This window comes from Papio anubis, chromosome 9 (assembly GCF_008728515.1).
Source record: "Papio anubis isolate 15944 chromosome 9, Panubis1.0, whole genome shotgun sequence".
NCBI classification, from domain to species: domain Eukaryota; kingdom Metazoa; phylum Chordata; class Mammalia; order Primates; family Cercopithecidae; genus Papio; species Papio anubis.
Window position 1 is genome coordinate 7,163,636 of NC_044984.1, and position 21,168 is coordinate 7,184,803.

Below are 21,168 nucleotides of genomic sequence, written 5' to 3' on the forward strand. Positions count from 1 at the left end.
TTTGCTAGTATTGCCTGTACCCTTAAGGTCAGCCTAATTTGTTACTGAAATTCAAAGGGGAAAGAAAGGCTGGGCATGGTGGCTCATGCCCGTAATCCTAGCACTTGGGAGGCTGAGGAGGGAGAATCACTTGAGCCCAGGAGTTCAAGACCAGCCTGTGCAATATAGTGAGACCCTGTCTTAAAAAAAAAAAAAAAAAAAAAAAAAGAATAAAAACGGGGAGGAAGAAAAACTCGTGTTAGGGCATCTGGTAGAGGTGTTGGTCTTTACCTTGGGGCTCAGGCTTCAAAGCTTCAGTGACAACCTCAGTTCGAAAATCTGCTGAGGATGCTGCTTTCAGCTGAAATGAACATGAGGGTGTGGGGAAAGCCCTCCTTAGGAAGAAGACTTTTTAGGTCTTAGTGAGTCCAAAAAAGCGGAGTGGCAGAAGTCATAAAAGAGGCACACGATGGAAATGTCTGTTATTTTTAATATCATGGAGGCTGCTAGAGTTCCAACTAGGGAGAGTTCACCAACTAACAAGGCACTGGGGAGCCCACAGCTTGGGGCTCATGGGGACAAGGTTGGGAGATGGTGTTGGGAGGGGATGCGAATTTAAAACTCCCACCTATGAGGATCCCGATATGGCAAGTACAAAATGCCCAATTAACCTTTTTCTACATGATTTCTTCCATGGTGTTTAGGTTCACAGGACATAGACTTTTTTAGATAGTCTCACCTATTGCCCAGGCTGAGTGCAGGATCACAGCCTAGCTTGTGGTCTTGACCTCCAGGGCTCATGATCCTCCCACCTTAGCCTCCCGAGGAGCACAAAGTGGGAATTATGCAGGCAGCCACACCAGTCTGCCACCCACTTTTTTTTTTTTTTTTTTTTTTGTGATACTGTGATCCCACCATGTTGCCCAGGCTGGTCTCAAACTCCTGGACTCAAGCAACCCTCCTGCTCTGGCCTCCCAAAGCGTTGGGATGACAGGCATGAGCTACCATACCTGGCCCACAGGACATGGATTCTGAACAATTGGCATAAATTGACTGGCCTCAAGGTAAGGTTTTAAACTAAGCTTAATCTTTTCTGTTGCCCTCAGATACCATTGAATTTCTTCTTCGGATTTTGGTGACATTAAGTGCTGGTTTCTGGAAATATAATTTTAATTTTGCCTGGGATGATTGTCTTGGGGTCTGGGGATAGCTCATTTTCTAAATTTTGTGGTTGTGGGGCTGGTGTTGCAATATTCTTGTGTCTCATTACTTTTTGGAATTTTAAAAACTGAGGCTCATGGAAGCCTTGCCTCCAAACTCAGTCTTTGAAGCTGTGGAGGAACTAACCTGTTCCAGCCCAGGCTGCAGCTTCTGAAGGGACCACAACTGCCCAGGGATTGGAAACCTACTAGCTGAGATTAAACAGAACACAAATTGGAACTGATGGTTTTGTGGCTTTAACATAGAAACTTTGGGCTTCAATTACTTTTGACTTTAATGTCATAGTTTTAGTTTGCAACGGGATTTGAAGTTTAATTTTGGAATTTGATAAATGAGAGGGTTAATTGTTGTTCAAATTTGAAACTGGGAGGGTTATTTGTTGTTCAAAAACTTTATTGTTGGTATTTCATTGTTGGAGCTTCTTAATACCGTTGTTTAATCTCATCGTGGATCTCTGATAGCTGCTTAGATATCATGGCCGGATGAAATTTTATTTTATTTATTTTTGAGACAGGATCTCACTCTGTTGCCCAGGCTGGAGTTCAGTGGTGTGATCATAGCTCATTGCAGCCTCAAAATCCTGGGCTCAGGTGATCCTCCTCCCTTGGCCTCCTGAGTAACTGGGACTACAAGTGCATGCCACTATGCCTGACTAATTTTTTGACTTTCTGTACAGATGAAATCTCGCTATGTTCCCCAAGCTGGTCTCGAACTCCAGGTGTCAAGTGATCCTCTCTTTTTGGTCTACCAAAGTGCTGGGATTATAGCACTTTGGCATGAGCCACCATGCCTGACCGATGAAATTTGAGTTGGGAAACGGAGCACCCAGGCTGAAGTACAGTGCTGTGGTCATAGCTCACTGCAGCCTTGAACTCCTGGGCTCAAGCAATCCTCCCGCCTCTCAGCCTCCTGAGTAGCTGGGACCACAGGCTGGCTAATTTTAAACACTTTTTGGAGAGATAGGGTCTCCCTATGTTGCCCAGGCTGGTCTTGAACTCCTAGCCTCAAGCAATCCTCCTGCCTCAGCCTTCTGAGTTGCTGGGATTACAGGTGTGAGCCACTGCTCCTGGCAATATATTTCAATTTCGTGGCAAAATAGCAGAGGTGAACATAAAACACAGGTGAGGGTAGGGAAGAGTCTAACTTTTCTGGCAAGATCAGGCAGCGTTGAGTTACAAGGAAAAGGAGAAGGAACCCTGGACACATTGATAAGGCGTCCTCTTTTCCTTGCTATTAACTGAAGCATGCTCTTGATGGGGAGGAAGCTGCTGCTACTGCTGCCATGTTTGGTGTTTGGAGAAGTTAATAGGTTTTGTTATTTGTTAAAAGCTTACTGAGTACCAGGTATACGCTGAATGCTTAGCATACGTTATTTTGTGTAATCTTGGCCACAATGGGCCCTGACAGTGATAGCTATGTCTGAAATAGGTGCTATTATCCCCATTTTACACCTGATGAAGCTGGAACTCAGAGAGGCAAAGTAACTTTTTCAAAGTCACACGGCTAAAACAAAAGGTAGTGAATGGTTTGAATTCACTTTGGCACATTCATTCAATCAGCCAATCCTCACGTACTCACTGAGCATGTTGTATCAGCCATTATTTTTAGTTGCGAGCAGCAGAAACTAACTTTGGCTGAGTTTAGCAGAAGATGAATTTATTAAAGGGATCCTGGATTGCTCACGGAAATGCCCGGGGAGCTGCAGAGCTATGTGTGAAAGCTTTCCAGCCTGGACAACGGTCAGGACCTGGCTGCTTCTGCTGCCACTTCTTTGGCCGTGCCCTGGATGCTTCAGCTTGCGATGCTTACCCACTGGGACTGGATGCTGGGTGCTGCTGAAAACTCTACCTCCTCTGTGATCTTGCTGTGGCCACCACTGTCCCCACAGGCTCCAGGGTCCCTGCTTCCTGGCATTACTGCCTCTGGATTCAAAGCCTGGGCCTCTGACAAATGGAACGTGTGTGCATGTGAAACTGCCTTTGCAAAGATGATGACCGTAAGGGAAGTCTAGCATGGGTGACTCCATCTTGCCTCTATTCTCACAGGCTGGCTGTCCTTAATCATTCCTGGGCATAGGCCAAGCTAACCATGGGAGAAATTTAGTTTACAGTTTAACTCTGAAGGAAAGGTGATACTAGTCGCTCCCTAAAACAAACCCTCTCCTTGCTCAGGGACCTGCCTTTGTAAAACAAATGAAAGGCCACAAGATTTAGGATTATGGGAGGGGCTTGAATTTTGCTAAGATGTGGGTGTAGCTAACCGAGGACCAGCCATTGACCCCTAGCTTGCCTTTCTATAATCCCTTACTGCTGAGGAGTCATGTGGCCAGAGGTCACAAGATCTGTGACTTCCCCAATTGCTCCTATAGATAACATCACTATTGTAAAACCAAATATTAGTCTTTTGAGATGTTTTTCAGACTTTTACATTCTGAAATGATTCATGACTCAACTAGTCCTGTGGCCCCCACCTAGAGGTGAGCTTAGTGCACAAGGTCTGTTTTCTCCACTCATATCATTTTATCTGCAATGAATCAGTAGCACCCATTTTCTGCTCCTACTGCCCACCAAATTATCCATAAGAACCCTAGCCTGTGAGTTCTTGGGGAAACTGATCTGATTAATAAACTGCCATCCTTTCACTTGGCTAGCTCTGTGTTAAACTCTTTCTCTACTGCAATACCACGGTCTCAGTGAACTGGTTTTCTCTACGCATCAGGCAGGAAGAACCCTTCAGGCGATTACAAATTAGCCTGCTCCAGAGCTGCTGGGGGTGGGGGTGACACCTTCTTGTGCCTGCGTCTTCTTTCTTGGGAGGTCGGCTCTGTTCCCCAGACTGATATGATGGGGAGCTCCTCAAATATGGCCAAGCGGTTTGAATGCGGGGCAGCCAGGGGAGCCACAGATGGTTGCATGCACATCTGTGGTCTGCATGACGCTGCTAGACATGGTGGACAATACCAAGATGAATCAGAGCCAGCACCTGCCTTCCGAGACCTTATGGGCTCATGATTCTCTTCCTTTTAACATGTATATTTATTAGGTACCATAGTGTACAAAGCTTGTTTGCTCGAATTATTTCATTAGGTCCACCTGATAGTCATGTAGGGTGGGCAGGACTGATATGATTTGTTTTATAGTTGAAGAAACTAGGTCTGTCAATAGTGAGCCAGGTTAAAAAAAAAAAAAAAAAGAAATCAGGAAGTTAGATGATGAGCCTAAGGCCTTACCTCTGGTGAGGAGCAGAGCTAGGACATGAGCCTGTGTTTTGGCTCCTGGCCCAGTGCTGAGTCAACTAAAGGGGCATAAAGGGGAGCTGAGATCAGGGAAGGCTCTGTGGAGTGGCACTGCCCCTCATTCCGTTGTCTGCAATTCTAAAATCCAAAGGGGCCGGGCGCCGTGGCTCACGCCTGTAATCCCAGCACTTTGGGAGGCCAAGGCGGGCGGATCACGAGGTCAGGAGATCAAGACCATCCTGGCTAAAGCGGTGAAACCCCGTCTCTACTAAAAAAATACAAAAAAACTAGCCGGGCAAGGTGGCGGGCGCCTGTAGTCCCAGCTACTTGGGAGGCTGAGGCAGGAGAATGGCGTGAACCCGGGAGGCGGAGCTTGCAGTGAGCCGAGATCCTGCCACTGCACTCCAGCCTGGGCGACAGAGCGAGATTCCATCTCAAAAAAAAAAAAAAAAAAAATCCAAAGGACTCTGAAAACAAAGTCTCTCTCTCCTTTTTTTTTTTTTTTTGTAATGGGATTTCATTCTGTTGCCCAGGCTGGAGTACAATGGTGCCCTCCGCAGCCTCGACCTCCCTGACACAAGTGATCCTCGTGCCTCAGCCTCCTGAGTAGCTGGGACTACAGGTGTGTGTCACAACACCTGGCTATCATTTTTTGTTTGTTTGTTTCCAAGTTTGGGACTAAAACTCAATTTGGCAACAAAACCTGACCCGAACTGATGGAATTTGTCATCTTTAGTTATCCACTTACCATCAGATCAATCTGTTTAGCTGCAGAAATCTTAATGTTTGTTAATAGGGGGTTATCCTGGTCCATAAAGGGAGGGAGAGGAGGAGATATTACCTAATACTGGGTCCATGGACTACATAGCCTTAAAAAATCTATAAAATTTCAAAACACAGCTGGCTCCAAGGGTTATAGATAAGGGACTCTGGGTTTGATCTGAAAAGGGGTTCAGTTGGGGGGTAGAATTTTGATGTTTGGAAGGGATGTGGAGGGACGTTATGAAGAGGAAGCCTCACGCCATACCACCTTGGGTCTCGGTGTAAGTCATTATCAACCATTACATTTGCTTTAAAGCAGAGATGACTTGCATTTCTGATAACTACTTTCTCTTAATTCATGATTCACACACATTTGGAGGGCTGGGCTTTCTGGGTTTGGTTTTTTCCCCTGGTACCAATCCCCGCCTTTTCCCACAAATCACCTGACTTCCCCGAAAACTCAGAAACACGCCCTTTGGCTGAAAAATAGCATTAAGCAATCGGTGAAATTCCCCATTCCTCCTTTCCCGCTTGGAGCCCTGGATAGAGGCCTCTCAGGCCTGGGAGGAGGATGCTATCCTTGTTTCAAAAGCAGAGGGAGCTCCAAGATCAAGGCTGAGTTACTCTTTCCCTATGTCATGGGCTCCCAGCCCCCTCTGTTTAGATCAGGGAATTTCAGACATGCACACTCTTAGGAACAGAACCCGGACAGGGAGGCTGACCGGAGGTTCCTGCAGAGGGAGCGTCAAGGCCCTGTGCCGCTGTCCCCGGGGGCCGGAGGGGTTGCCCAGCATGCCCACTGGCCGGAGACAGGGGACTGACCCACTTGCTCCTACCAGCTTCTGAAGGTAAAATCCTGACAAACGACGAGCAGAGCTTTGATGCAGGAAGAAAGAAAGGCAGAGAACTTCACGTAGGAGGGCTTGGGGCAGTGATAGAGGGCTGACAAAGGCAACATAAAAAAAAGGCAGAATATAGGCAACCTATTTCTCTTAGGCTCACCCCATCCACCCCTACTTCACCCCCTTACCTACCACTGTTTTCAGGGTTAAAGCAATTTTAGCAAGACTTTACTAGGAACTGTGGGGAGATAGCTTATATTTTCAGTAAGTTGGCAGGGGAGCGGGGGTGGCAGCAGGGACAAACCCCAAAGAAACTCTGGAAAACGAATGTAGGAAGTGTTTATGTTCCTTGTCATTTGGCTGTCCCTTTTCTCCTTCCTCACGCAACCCTGTCTCAGTGGGGCAGCACTTCCTTCCCAGACTGCTTGTTCCAAGGCCCCTGACTTCCCCTAGTGAAAGAAGCTCCTGCCTCCATCCGTGGGCGTTGGGAGCATCAACGGAGATGCACGCAATGATAAACAGCAGACAGGGCTGCTTGAGGAGATAAGGAGATCATGGTTAAAGAAGAGGGGCTGTCCTAGATGGATGGTCATGATGCGCGAAGACTGCTGAAAACCCGAGTGGAAATGGGAGCATTGTTCTTGAGGGCAGGAGAGAGACTGATACCATCGGGGTGGGGCTGGTGGAGGACAACAGAGGAAGAAGAAAACCGGGAGAAAGTACTCGATTCCTTTGGAGAAAAATTAGGAGAAAGTCCAGAGAAGCAAGGAGGGAAGGATACAATTTAGTTATAGTCTAGAAAGTTAGTTGAAGTTGAACTAAGGAGGGTGTGAGGGGCCCGGTGCCATGCGGCGATGTTGGTGATATGGCTCTGTTTAACCTGTGTGTTATCCCTTTGAAGGTGACACTGAGCCCCAGGTGACGCCACACCACCAAAGAAGGTGCCTGTGTTTGTCAGACAAATACAGCCAGGCCTGCCACCCCTTAGGCTCCAAAGTCCCGAGGTCCAGAAAGCCAGGACCAAGAGACAGGCAGCTCACCAGGGCGGACGAATCGCCAGAGATGTGGTAAGTCATCAAGGGTCTCCAGAGGTTACACAGACTCTATTCCCTTCATCTTCTCAAGAAAAGTGCTCATGGGCCAGGCATGATGGCTCACGCCTACAATCCCAGCACTTTAGGAGACCGAGGCAGGAGCATTGCTTGAGCCCAGGACTTTGAGACCAGCCTGGGCAACATAAGGAGACCCTGTCTCTATTAAAAAAAAAAAAAAAAAAAGAGCCCAGTGTGGTGCGTGTCATCTGTGGTCCCAGCTACTCAAAAGGCTGAGGTAGTAAAATCACTTGAGCGCAGGAGGTCAAGGCTGCAGTGAGCTGAGATCGCACCACTGCACTCCAGCCTGGGCGACAGAGTGAGACCCTGTCTGGAAAAAAAAAAAAAAAAAAAAGGGGGCTCTTATCTGAAGCCTGGGTTTTGGTTTGACCTGGGCCTTTTCTTTATTCCGACCTAAGATTCTCCCCCATGGCTGACCGACTGACTACCTCTATCTTCTTCCCTCTTTCTTCTGCCTCTGACAAATAGCGCTTTCTGTCCTAGGCTACTAGTGCCTGGGTCACCCGCCAATCTATGCCTCTTTTTTTTCAGGTGCATTATCCTGTTTTCCCTTTTGGCATGGGTTTATGCTGAGCCTACCATGTATGGGGAGATCCTGTCCCCTAACTATCCTCAGGCATACCCCAGTGAGGTAGAGAAATCTTGGGACATAGAAGTTCCTGAAGGGTATGGGATTCACCTCTACTTCACCCATCTGGACATAGAGCTGTCAGAGAACTGTGCGTATGACTCAGTGCAGGTATGTTATAAGCACGAAAAGAATAGAGAGAGAAGACCAGGGCTGAGGTAGTGGAATAAGGATGTGGGAGGGAGAGCCACCTGTACTCACAGTGAACTGAAGTCAAGTCCTAGGGGCATAAATGTTCTACTCTCTCTGTCCCTTCTCTTACCTCCATACCAAAATATTACCCTTTCCTAGCTTTTTTATTGTTGCTGTTGACTCTTCTCTTAGATAATGTCAGGAGACATTGAAGAAGGGAGGCTCTGTGGACAGAGGACCAGTAACAATCCCCACTCTCCAATTGTGGAAGAGTTCCAAGTCCCATACAACAAACTCCAGGTGATCTTTAAGTCAGACTTTTCCAATGAAGAGCGTTTTACGGAGTTTGCTGCATACTATGTCGCCACAGGTAAGGCTCACCCTTCTACATGTGCCTTATTGACCCAGCTAAAAGATTAGAAGTGAGAAATCCGCTGAGCAACACGTTGAATGAGGATTCTGTTTGTAATTCATACAAAAAGTGTTGACTTGGCCTGAGTCCCTCCATAAATCACTTTTATGAAATTCAAATGCATGATCACATCTTAGTGGTGACGATGATAATGGTAATAACACATATTACATAATACACAGTAATTTATTGAGAGCCACTGTAAACTGGGTATGTGCCGGGGATTTTTCCTATTTTAACACAATCGTCACTTTCACCCTTCAAGGTAGGTGTTATCTGCTCCATATAAAGATGAAGAAAATATAGACTAGGAAAGTTAATAAGTTGCCAAGAATCACACGAGGAATGTGTAGTATTTAAACCCATTCAATATATGGCATTCAAACCTTCAAATTCTGGGTACTTCTGTATCTCTCTCCAGGTTAAAATGAAGCTAGGACATCTCATAAAGCCAAACTATTGTTTAGATTTGATAGAAGGACCAACATCATATAAAGCAATGAATGTACTGATTCCTCCCTGCAGAAGGCATCATCATGATGTTTACCTTGCAGAGCGTCATCCCTGGAGCTGAAACGCTCTGTACATGAGAAAAGTCAAGGATCTCTGACATTAAGAGCTCCCTAGGCCAGGCGTGGTGGCTCATGCCTGTAATCCCAGCACTTTGGGAGGCTGAGGCGGGTGGATTACTGGAGGCCAGGAGTTAAAGACCAGCCTCGCCAACATGGTGAAATCCTGTATCTATTAAAAATACAAAATATTAACCAGGTTTGTGGTGCGTGCTTGTGTTCCCAGCTCCTCAGGAGGTGGAGGCATGAGACTTGCTTGAACCCGGGAGGTGGAGGTTGCAGTGAGCCGAGATCGCACCACTGCACTCCAGCCTGGGTGAGAGAGTGAGGCTATGTCACATACACACACACACACACACACACACACGTACGCACACACGAGCTCCCTTATAGCTGTGTAGTGGTAGGGTTCAACTCTGGAATCATATGTCAGGAGAGTAATATAGAATAATACTGGCCTGACATGTGATCCCTTGAGAGATCTTTAAGCAACAGGCCCTTCCTACTTTTTCTTACCCTTATGGTTTTAGGTTTAACCTCATTCTGCCTTCTTGGTGTTTGTTCTTGACCTCAGCCTCTCTCTACTCTTTGTAGACATAAATGAATGCACAGATTTTGTAGATGCCCCTTGTAGCCACTTCTGCAACAATTTCATTGGTGGTTACTTCTGCTCCTGCCCCCCGGAATACTTCCTCCATGATGACATGAAGAATTGTGGAGGTGAGCTTGGTGTTAAGAGGGTTGCATGTTCCCTGGGATTTGGAATGACTTTGAAAGGGCTTTGTCCACCCTTCCAACTTCTGTTAGGCCCAGCCTTCATTTGGCATTTATTTCTTTTTTATTTTTAAGTTTACTTATTTATTTATGTATTATTTTAAAGAATTTCAATAGTTTTGGGGGTACTGGTGGTTTTTGGTTACATGGATGAGTTCTTTAGTGGTCAATTCTGAGATTTTATTGTACCTGTTACCCGAGCAGTGTACACTATACCCAATGTGCAGTTTTCTCGCCCCCCTTTCAACCTCCTCCCACACTGAGTCCACAGAGTCCATTATATCACTCAGTATTGGCATCTATTCTTAGTTACTCATAAGCTGAGATGAAGCCACAAGAAGGGAGGAAGATAAGACTATAGGGTAAAGTTAGTTAATTGGAGAAGAGAGATAGATGTCTGTAAAGAGTCTACTGGGGGCTGTTCATAACCAGGAAAGGCTCCATCCTAAGCAGAGTGATGGAAACCTAATAGGACTTGGGTGTTCCTGCTGATATCTACTGCATGTGTAATTGCTGCATCCCTCCAGTTAGGGCGGGGATCTCAGGTTAGTTTGAATGGAGGACTGTCAGTTTCTGAGAGAAGGAATCATAGAATAGTGCAGGAATTCCTTTGTTTGACGCCGTATTTGATTCTCCCTTTCACTTTTTCTCTCTTAGTTAATTGCAGTGGGGATGTATTCACTGCACTGACTGGGGAGATTGCAAGTCCCAATTATCCCAAACCGTATCCAGAGAACTCAAGGTGTGAATACCAGATCCGGCTGGAGGAAGGGTTCCAAGTGGTGGTGACTGTGCGGAGAGAAGATTTTGATGTGGAACCAGCTGACTCAGAGGGAAACTGCCTTGACGGTTTAGTTGTGTGTGATGGTTGATTAATACCCCCACCCTCAACTTACACAAAGAGATCTCTCCCTGAAGACAAAGAAAAATTTTGTTTGAGACAGGGTCTTGCTCTTTTGCTCAAGCTGGAGTGCAGTGGTGCAAGCACGGCTCACTGTAGCGTTGACCTCTTGGACTCAAGCAAGCCTCCCACCTCAGCCTCCTGAATAGCTAGGCCCACAGGCGTGTGCCACCATACCCAGCTAATATTTTTATTGTTGTTTATTTATTTATTTATTTATTTATTTACAGAGATAGGGTTTTGCTATGTTGCTCAGGTTGGCCTGAAACTCCCGACCTCAAGCAATGCTCCCACCTCAGCCTCCCAAAGTGCTGGGATTATAGGCGTGAGCCACTGCAATCAGCCTGAAGATAAAATTATCTTTTCTCCTGACCCTTATTTTCCTTCTTCTTATTTTATGTGACATTCAATGCCTCTCTTATTTTTATCTCCCATCTTCCAATTTTACCTCTTTCCTTTAGTTCTTTCCCTCTTCTGATTTCATCATTTCGTTCAGTTTGTTGCAGGAGATCAGCAATTTGGTCCTTACTGCGGTCATGGATTCCCTGGGCCACTAAATATTGAAACCAAGAGTAATGTTCTTGATATCATCTTCCAAACTGATCTAACAGGGCAAAACAAGGGCTGGAAACTTCGCTACCATGGAGATCGTGAGTAACCTAGAAGTACCTCTTTGGTTGGTGATACCAAAGTCCCCAAACAATGTGGGATCAAAGCAGGTAGATGATCCAGGCACACTGGAAGCACCTGTGATCTCAGCTACCAGGGGAGGCTGAGGCAGGAGGATCCCTTGAGCCCAGGAAGTAGGAGTCTGAGTCCACTCTGGGCAACAGAGCAAAACTTTGTCTCTAAAACAAAACAAAAACAAAGCAACAATAATTTAAAAAACAGATAGATTGTTGTTCTGATAGTATCCTGAGATTCTTCACTTCCTCAGGAAAATCTAAACCAGTCAATGGTTGCTAGGAATGCCTCAACCCCTAGTAATCCTTTAACTAGACCTGAGAGTGCAGACAGCTTGGGGGTGGTTAGTTGGTAATGCCATATGATTTTAGACATCTGCTGTATTGGAATGTTAAGCATCAGGAATGAGGACAACTGGATGATTTTAGAAAGTGTGAGAATGATGTAAATAGAATGAGAGTCTTCAACTATTTAGTAACATTTTTTTCTTGCCCCAATTTCTGTTCTTTCAAGCAATCCCCTGTCCTAAAGAAGAAACTCCCACTTCTGTTTGGGAGCCTGCGAAGGCAAAATATGTGTTTAGAGATGTGGTGCGGATAACCTGTCTGGATGGGTTTGAAGTTGTGGAGGTAAAGTACCATCTTGGCTTCTCCCCAATCCCTGGCCCCAGATCAGGATGAGCAGACTGAAATTGTCCAGTTGTTTACCAACGTAAGTGTGTGATCAAGGTATAACGCCTTTCCCATAAACACGACAGCTTAAGATCTGTAGTTCTCCCTTGTGAGTCATGGAGCTCCCTGGCCAGCTTGGCATTCTCTCTCTGCCTTCAGTCTTCTTGGGGAAGGGGAGTTGACACATTGGGGCAGAGCTGTCTGTCAGCCTCATCTCCTGGGTGCTTTGGGTCAGTCTGCTAAGATGTTCCCAAGCTTCTTGTGGTGAGGACTCCTCATTGATCCAAGGCCAGAGATCAATTCCAGTTTTGATTTTGGTTTCCCATATCTCTCTTCAGAAATAAGTGGTGATGTTTGTTATTCTCCAGGGACGTGTTGGTGCAACATCTTTCCATTCGACTTGTCAAAGCAATGGAAAGTGGAGTAATTCCAAACTGAAATGTCAACGTACGTGTCTCTTCAAAGTGGAAGTCTTTCTTTTTCTCTCAGAGAGAATGGAAAGATCAGCACATCCAAATTCAGATGCATGGTTTCCTCTTAGGCATGGAGGGAGTGGGTTGGGTTTTTGAAGGGAAGCCAGTCATGGAGGCTTTTCTAGTCCAGCCCCGAATCTGTTCCCAGGCCAACTAGATCGGCAAGTTTCTTTCCAAGAAAGGGGCTATGGGATAGGTCAAGTTAATAGCCCCATGTGGGTGCATTTGTGGCTTCCACTGGGCCTTCACCAATCGCTGAGAACCAGGCTCTTCACTACGGCTTTCATGGGGCCATCTGAGTTGGCATCTCAGTGGGCCAGAGACCTGAGAATTGCCAGTTGGGGAGGATGGCCACAGAGAGGCTGGTGTGGGGAGGTTCATCCCATGTGTGCCTGTGGATATGGGGTGGGGAAGCAGTGAGGATGAAACTGGCCCCATGACTCCTCCTTGGAGGAAGTGGCTGTCCTGACCATCACTCTCCTTCCTTCGTCTGGTAGCTGTGGACTGCGGCATTCCTGAATCCATTGAGAATGGTAAAGTTGAAGACCCAGAGAGCACTTTGTTTGGTTCTGTCACCCGCTACACTTGTGAGGAGCCCTATTACTACATGGAAAATGGAGGAAATGGTAGGTTTCTTCTACTGGAGAAGAGAGAGAGTGAGTAGGTGTTGGAGGGTGAATAGCATAATCTGTCTGTGCCAGAGAGAGTTTGGAGACAAATGAAGGCAATAGGACAGACATTGTTCATCCCCTTGGCTTCATCCAAAGATACAGTTTTCATATGGAGCAGGGCACGCTCAGGGCAGCACCAGTCACAGGGAATCATAGAGGTCACCAGCTCAGCTTCACAGCTGCTGCAGGAATTCCCCTACAACATCCATTTCATGGGATTACCCACCTTTGGACCAGTTATTTCATGTAAAACCCACAGGAGCAATGCCTCCCTCTTCAAGACAGCAAGCTACACTGACTGGCTTTCTTGATGTAGAGGCTTTGGTCGTGCTAGATGAAGGGCTGGATGAGACACTATACATTCTCTGCATTGCTTTGTATTTTATTTTCCCACTTTCCCAATGCCTTCTTTCCTTCTGCTTTGGAGATGTTCCCTTTGTCTCCCCTGGTGGGCTAGAGGCCTGAGAGATTGTTTGGAGGAAGATAATTTTTTTCTGGCTGATTTAATCTGATTTACTACTTGAATCCCAGAGGAGCTGAGGCTCTGAAGGAATGGGGCGGGCTGTAGGGGAATGGAAGAGGGAGGGAAGATGCGGTAGTGAGTGTGGCCTGTGTTCTCTGTGCTATTCCAGGGCAGTATCACTGTGCTAGTAATGGGAGCTGGGTGAATGAGGCGCTGAGCCCAGAGCTGCCGAAATGCGTTCCAGGTAAGGAGGGCTGAGGCTTGGGGAGAGATGATAGGCATGGGTGAATGGGAGTCACCTTCTGAAAGCAGCTGTAACCCTCTTGGGAAAGGACTGAACAGTGGCCTGCCAGAGTCCAGCTCAGTGAGGTGGCAGTAGCACTGTGCCGTGGGCTGTCGGGGCTGTGGGGAACCTCCTCAGCTACACTGAAGCCAGGCCGACTGCAAGGAAATATAAGCGTCAGCCAGCGACAGTTGGTGTCTGGTAATGTAGCTGCAACAAGAAGATACAGAACTGCTAAAAACAGGGCCTGAAAACTGAGAGTGAGTAATCAACATCCGGAAACAAGACTAGTTAAATAACCTAGTTATTATATTAAAAGTTTATATGGCAGCAAGATATCAAGGAATTCAAGGAACGAGGAAGATCAAAGTTGGGTAGCAGAAGGCTGGGGCAAATCCAGTAGGATGAAGACCATCCTGGTTGTTACTGAGAACCAAAGACCCAGTTTATTTGTTGTGTTTATTATCTCATTCATGTCCTTGTAACAGCCCCGTGAGCTAGGTGTCATTAGTCTCATTTGACAGGTCAATGGGTGGGTGCAAGTTCGCAGAGTTAGCAAGTTGCGAAGGCAGGCTTTGAGCCCAGGTGTGTCTAAGTCCAAAGCCTGTTGTGCTCACCTTGGAGTCCCTCCAGGCTGTCTAGCAAGGGATTTAGGTAAGCAGCTTCACTTGAATTCAGTTATTAGTATAACTGAATGGTAATGGCACCAGTCACTGGGAGTGAGAGGTCAAGGCCAAAGAAGGGACCCCCTCTCTACTGCCTAGGCTGACCTGTGGTTTACTAGGAGGGACTCAGGTGCAACTAGGACTCCAGTAAATAAGGCGATTAAAGTTTGATCTGGGCATCTGAAGAAGGCAGAAAGCTTCCCTCCTCCACCATCTGTGTGAGAAAAGGGTTTCCAGCACTGGCTCTTGTTTGGGCGCTGGCCTCACATGCCGAGTTGGGAGGTGCAAGGGGGACCCCTGCCTCCAGAGGGGCTGTGGGTCACACTGTGGATAGCGTGAGGCACCAGTGCATCTGGACTCAGTGATTCACACACTGCCTCTGGTTAACTGAGCTCTGCCATGAGCCTGCTATGACATCGGCAAAGCGGGGTGTTTAGGTAAGACCAGGGTGGGTCAGGTATTGAGCTTGTTGACCAAATAGGATTGACCATTTTGTACTAGAGAACCCTGCAACCTAGCAGGTAAAATTCTTTGAGTGGTTGGAGGATTTGCAGGAAGCCAGTATCATTTCTTGCTCCTTCCCCGTGTTTTTTTTTTTTTTTTTTTTTTTATTCCTTCCTAGTCTGTGGAGTCCCCAGAGAACCTTTTGAAGGAAAACAGAGGATAATTGGCGGATCCGATGCAGATATTAAAAACTTCCCCTGGCAAGTCTTCTTTGACAACCCGTGGGCTGGTGGAGCGCTCATTGATGAGTACTGGGTGCTGACGGCAGCTCATGTTGTGGAGGGAAACCAGGAGCCAACAATGTATGTTGGGTCCACCTCAGTGCAGACCTCACGGCTGGCAAAATCCAAGATGCTGACTTCTGAGCGTGTGTTTATTCATCCGGGATGGAAGCTGCTGGAAGTCCCAGAAGCACGAACAAATTTTGATAATGACATTGCACTGGTGCAGCTGAAAGACCCAGTGAAAATGGGACCCACCATCGCCCCCATCTGCCTACCAGGCACCTCTTCTGACTACAACCTCATGGATGGGGACCTGGGACTGATCGCAGGCTGGGGCCGAACAGAGAAGAGAGATCGCGCTCTTCGCCTCAAAGCGGCAAGGTTACCTGTAGCTCCTTTAAGAAAGTGTAGAGAAGTGAAAGTGGAAAACCCCAAAGCAGATGCAGGGGCCTATGTTTTCACTCCTAACATGATCTGTGCTGGAGGAGAGAAGGGCATGGATAGCTGTAAAGGGGACAGTGGTGGGGCCTTTGCTGTACAGGATCCCAATGACAAGACCAAATTCTATGTAGCTGGCCTGGTGTCCTGGGGGCCCCAGTGTGGGACCTATGGGCTCTACACACGGGTACAGAACTATGTTGACTGGATAAAGAAGACTATGCAGGAAAATAGCACCCCCAGTAAGGATTAATCCGGATACATCCCACCAGCCTCTCCAAGGGGCATGACCAATGCATTGCCTTCTGTTCCTTATGATATTCTCATTATTTCATCATGACTAAAGGAAGACACGAGCGAATGATTTAAATAGAACTTGATTGTTGAGATGCCTGGCTGGAAGTAGAGAGGTAGAGTTTGATCATAGAATTGTGCTGGTCATACATTTTTAGTCTAACTCCTTGGGGTCCTTTCCCTTGAGTACCTATTGTAGATAACACTATGGGTGGGGCACTCCTATCTTGCACTATTCCACAGGGATACCTTAATTCTTTGTTTCCTCTTTACCTGTTCAAAATTCCATTTACTTGATCATTCTCAGTATCCACTGTCTATGTACAATAAAGTATGTTTATAAGCAAATTTTGGCTGACTTACCTCATTCCACACCAAACCCTCAGAATTATAGAAGGGGAGTGGGATGAGAAGGCTGTTATGTCACTGAAATTGGGCATCTAGTAATTTATATTTAATTTAATTGTCATGAAAACAGAGAATTCAGCTTTTCTTCTCTCTTCCAACTGAGATTTACTGAATATTGTGGATTAGTACGAAGATTGCCAGTGTTAGGCATCATATTCTGCTTTTGAAACTCATTAATATTTACCTGAAAAAAAAAAAAAAAAGAAACTCATTAAATCCCATCGGGTGCATGGCTCACACCTGTGATCCCAACACTTTGGGAGGCTGGGGTGGGAGGATCACTTGAGCCCAGGAGTTCAAGACCAGTGTGAGCAACATAGGGAGACCTTGTCTCTACAAAAACAAAAAATAAAAATTAGCTAGGCATGGTGGTGCATGCCTTAGTCCCAGCTGCTCAGGAGGCTGAGGTGGGAAGATCGCTTGAGCCCAGGATGTCAAGGCTGCAGTGAGCTGTGATCATGCCACTGTACTCCAGCCTAGGCAACCAGAATGAGACACTGTCTCGAACAAAACAAAACAAAAAACTCCCAACTTATTCAGAAGTCCATGTACAATAGTTTGAGTTGGCTGTTTAAGATCTTCTTTAAGTATAATGTTTTTCAATATGTCAACTGAAAGTTAATTTTCCTTTAATACTCACTTGTATCATGCAATATTATGACAACAAAAAAGAAAAACTACAGAAATTGAGCATGCTCTTGTCTGCTTTCCTGGTGGTTTTGATCAATTTGTGACAATGTTTTCATTAGATTGAACTCTGTACCAAGATGACATAGCAGAAAATCTCGGTGAGGATGGACTCCTAAACTCTCCCTTCTATTTTCTTTTTTTTTTTTTTTTTGAGACGGAGTCTTGCTCTGTCGCCCAGGCTGAAGTGCAGTGGCCGGATCTCAGCTCACTGCAAGCTCCGCCTCCCGGGTTCACGCCATTCTCCTGCCTCAGCCTCCCGAGTAGCTGGGACTACAGGCGCCCGTCACCTCGCCCAGCTAGTTTTTTGTATTTTTTAGTAGAGATGGGGTTTCACCATGTTAGCCAGGATGGTCTCGATCTCCTGACCTTGTGATCCACCCGTCTCGGCCTCCCAAAGTGCTGGGATTACAGGCTTGAGCCACCGCGCCCGGCCTCTCCCTTCTATTTTCTAGGGGAAGGAAAAGAAAATATTCCTCCTCCCAAAGAATGATTACTGATGAGAAATGACTACAGAATAGAGACTTAGCATTTTACAAACTGAGGACAGGAGAACTCTCTCAGGATGGCGGTTGCCCTAACAGGGTGTCTTAGGAAAGCAGAGGTCTGAGAAGAGCTGAGGGGGGAGTCTGACCTGTTCGATGTGACACGTGGCTTTCAGGAGGGCAGTTTTTACCAGAAGCCAAAAAACGGTTTGTTTGGGCCCATCAAGAATGGACTTTGATATTCCATAGACCAAGAGGGCTAAATTCAAAAGCTGACCTTAGACCGGAGGGTAAACACGATGTGGTAACCAGAGGAACTCTAATTGAAGGGCCTGAAGAATTGAAGGGAATTACAACAGGAAGCCTCTGGGAGGATTATATCGTCAACCAAGCAGCATAAAGTCACTGTGTCACCCCTGAACTGTATGCCTCGTAGCCGCCTCCTCACACTTCCTGTCATTGCAGGGGCAATGGAAGTGACAGTGTGGCCTGGGCGAGAGTGTTTCGGTGAGAGGAGGATTCTTCTAGAGATAAAAAGGCATTGGAGAAATATTAAGATTTAGAAACATGATCTGTGATAGAGATATTTTTCTTCTTTTTTTATACTTGGGGTAAGAGCAAAACTTTAACCTGGAATCTGACAAGTAACAGAAAAAGGAAGTTCATTCCTCTCAGAGAATCACCAGTCTATTTGGGTTCTGCCCTTGCTGATGGGCTGAGGTATCGGTGAAGACTTTCCCTCTTTGCTGCCACCTTGTACAGCGTGACGGGCATGGGTTTTGGATCATTGACTGTGCTGCAAGGTCATTTCTGTGGGTGAATGGCAGGGAGAAGAGCTAAATGAATCATCATCAGAGGCTCAGGGAGATGATCTAAATGAATCATCATCAGAGACTTCAGAGCTGGGAAGAGCTCATCACCAGGGCCTAGAGGGGCTAGAAGGTCATTCATTGTGTTTAAAGGGTATCCACCATAGTACCTTACAAGTTAGTGGGGAACGTATGTCCGCTTCTTCTGAAACTCAGGAAAACAGTGTTTTGTTTTTTTTGGTTTTTTTTGTGTTTTTGGTGGTGCAACAGAGATTTACTCTTGTTGCTCAGGCTGGAGTGCAATGGTGTGATCTCGGCTCACCGCATCCTCCGCCTCCCAGGTTCAAGCGATTCTCATGCCTCAGCCTCCCAAGTAGCTGGGATTACAGGCATGTGCCACCACGCCCAGCTAATTTTGTATTTTTAGTAGAGACGGGGTTTCACCGTGTTGGCCAGGCTGATCTCGAACTCCTGACCTCAGGTGATCCGCCTGCCTTGGCCTCCCAAAGTGCTGGGATTATAGGTGTGAGCCACCGCTCCCAGAGAAAATAGTTAGCTTTTAAAGAAGGTGAATTGTCATTTTTCTTTGGTCAGAAGAAAATGGACTGGTGGGTCAGCAGCTCATGCCAGGGAGGAAAGACAATGTCCAGTGGTCAAGAGGACTTGAAGCAAAGGAACTTACTTGAAACTGGACCAGCCCAGAAAGGGCTAGAAGGGATCCTGGGACTCTAAAATTTCCTTTACAGTGACTGCTAGAATCAGAAACATACACTGTGGAAATGTGACTTTTTTCCTGCATATTGGTTATTATTTTAAAAATTGAAAATATGAGGCTGGGTGTGGTGACTCATGCCTGTAATCTCAGCACTTTGGGAGACCAAGATGGGTGGATCACCTGAGGTCAGGAGTTCAAGACCAGCCTAACTAACATGGTGAAACCCTGTCTACTAAAAATACAAAAATTAGCCAGGTGTGGCAACATGTGCCTGTAATCCCAGTTACTCGGGAGGCTGAGGCAGGAAAATCGCTTGAACCTGGGATTGCAGTGAGCCAAGATGGCACCACTGCACTCCAGCCTGGGCAACAGAGTGAGATTCCATCTCAGACACACACACACACACACACACACACACACACACACACACACACACGATATAACTTTATTTAATCGTGATCAAATCCACAAACTCTGCCATGGTTATTAAAATAATGATTTAACAAAACTCCTTTTCTTTTGACATATTCACAAGAAGTTGCAAAGTTAGTACAGAGAGGTGCTGTTTCTCCTAATGGCTACGTCTTAGGTAACTACAGTACAATATCTAAACCAGGAAACTTATGGTGGTACAATGTGCATGGGTAGTTTTGTGTTATTTTACTACATTGGAGAGTCATGTAAGCACCTCTGCAGTCAAGATATGAAACAATTCCATCACTACAAAGATTTCCTTCTTGCCAAATTTTTGTAGTCCACCCTTTTCAATTTTCTCTTACGATCGTAAAAAGACACATTGGAAAGATCCAGCTTCTCTCAGTTGTCGTAAGAGGAAATTGATTTTGGGTATGTCCACCCTTGAACCAGAGAAAAGCAGAGACTGGACATATTGAGGGACATGAAGTTGTGGTAACAAGAACCACAATGGGGGAACCCCCCAAAGCAAACCTACAGGGAAAGTCTCTGATGGACCTAGTTTCCTGAATGGAAGCATCTGTTTTTGTTTTTTTTTTTTTTTTTGAGACGGAGTCTGGCTCTGTCGCCCAGGCTGGAGTGCAGTGGCCGGATCTCAGCTCACTGCAAGCTCCGCCTCCGGGGCCTACGCCATTCTCCTGCGTCAGCCTCCGGAGTAGTTGGGCCTGCAGGCGCCCGCCACGTCGCCGGCTAGTTTTTTTTGGTATTTTTTTTAGTAGAGACGGAGTTTCAACGTGTTAGCCAGGATGGTCTCGATCTCCTGACCTCGTGATCCACCCATCTCGGCCTCCCAAGGTGCTGGGATTACAGGCTTGAGCCACCGCGCCCAGCCCTTGGGAGCATCTGTTTTAAAAAAATATCTCAGCCGGGCGCGGTGGCTCAAGCCTGTAATCCCAGCACTTTGGGAGGCCGAGACGGGCGGATCACGAGGTCAGGAGATCGAGACCATCCTGGCGAACATGGTGAAACCCCCGTCTCTACTAAAAAATACAAAAAACTAGCCGGGCGAGGTGGCGGGCGCCTGTAGTCCCAGCTACTCGGGAGGCTGAGGCAGGAGAATGGCGTGAACCCAGGAGGCGGAGCTTGCAGTGCGCTGAGATCCGGCCACTGCAACTCCAGCCCGGGAGACAGAGCGAGACTCCGTCTCAAAAAAAAAAAAAAAAAAAAAAAATCTCTCTTCCTCTACAAGGGACTACAAAGGACGCAAAAGACCTGCAGCTGCCAGGAAGGAGCTCATTCTGATTGTAACCATTGCATTCTGCCTCATCTCCAAATGGGCTGTTTGCATTGTGTATCTATCTCCCTTTAGGTTTAATGTGGAAACAAATTATTTCTTTTGTCTTCATTGCTTAAGGACTGAGTGTGAAATATTTTTGGTATAATATGCTCAGGTTTTTCTGGGTATCTGCCTATTCATGGATAAAATGAAAATGTTTCTTGATCTCTCTTAGACAGAAAGCAAGAAGAACTTAAGGTTTTTAACAGAAAAAATAAAAGAGGATGGCTAGAATAAAAATTCACAGAAATAGAGCCAGGCGTGGTGGCTCACACCTGTAATCCCAGCACTTTGGGAGGCCGAGGCGGGCAGATCACGAGGTCAGGAGATCGAGACCATCCTGGCTAACACGGTGAAACCCTGTCTCTACTAAAAGT

General features: G+C 46.4%; 1 protein-coding gene across 1 annotated transcript; it reads left to right on the forward strand.

Annotated features, from left to right (window-relative positions):
• Positions 1-5,693: 5,693 nt before the first annotated feature.
• On the forward strand, positions 5,694-16,285 carry C1S (complement C1s). Its single transcript, XM_009180110.3, has 12 exons — positions 5,694-6,045; positions 6,941-7,106; positions 7,683-7,890; positions 8,104-8,281; positions 9,487-9,612; positions 10,324-10,523; positions 11,064-11,217; positions 11,765-11,880; positions 12,291-12,369; positions 12,893-13,021; positions 13,699-13,773; positions 15,100-16,285. Exons 2-12 carry the CDS (start codon positions 7,102-7,104, stop codon positions 15,894-15,896), a joined length of 2,067 nt encoding a protein of 688 aa, XP_009178374.3. The 5' UTR covers positions 5,694-6,045; positions 6,941-7,101; the 3' UTR covers positions 15,897-16,285.
• The last annotated feature ends 4,883 nt before the right edge of the window (positions 16,286-21,168 follow it).

Bases quoted from the DNA above. Each gene is read 5' to 3' on its own strand.
- C1S (XM_009180110.3), top strand. The intron at 8,282-9,486 runs GTAAGGCTCACC...TACTCTTTGTAG, and splicing joins TGCATACTATGTCGCCACAG to ACATAAATGAATGCACAGAT. The intron at 11,881-12,290 runs GTAAAGTACCAT...GTTATTCTCCAG, and splicing joins ATGGGTTTGAAGTTGTGGAG to GGACGTGTTGGTGCAACATC.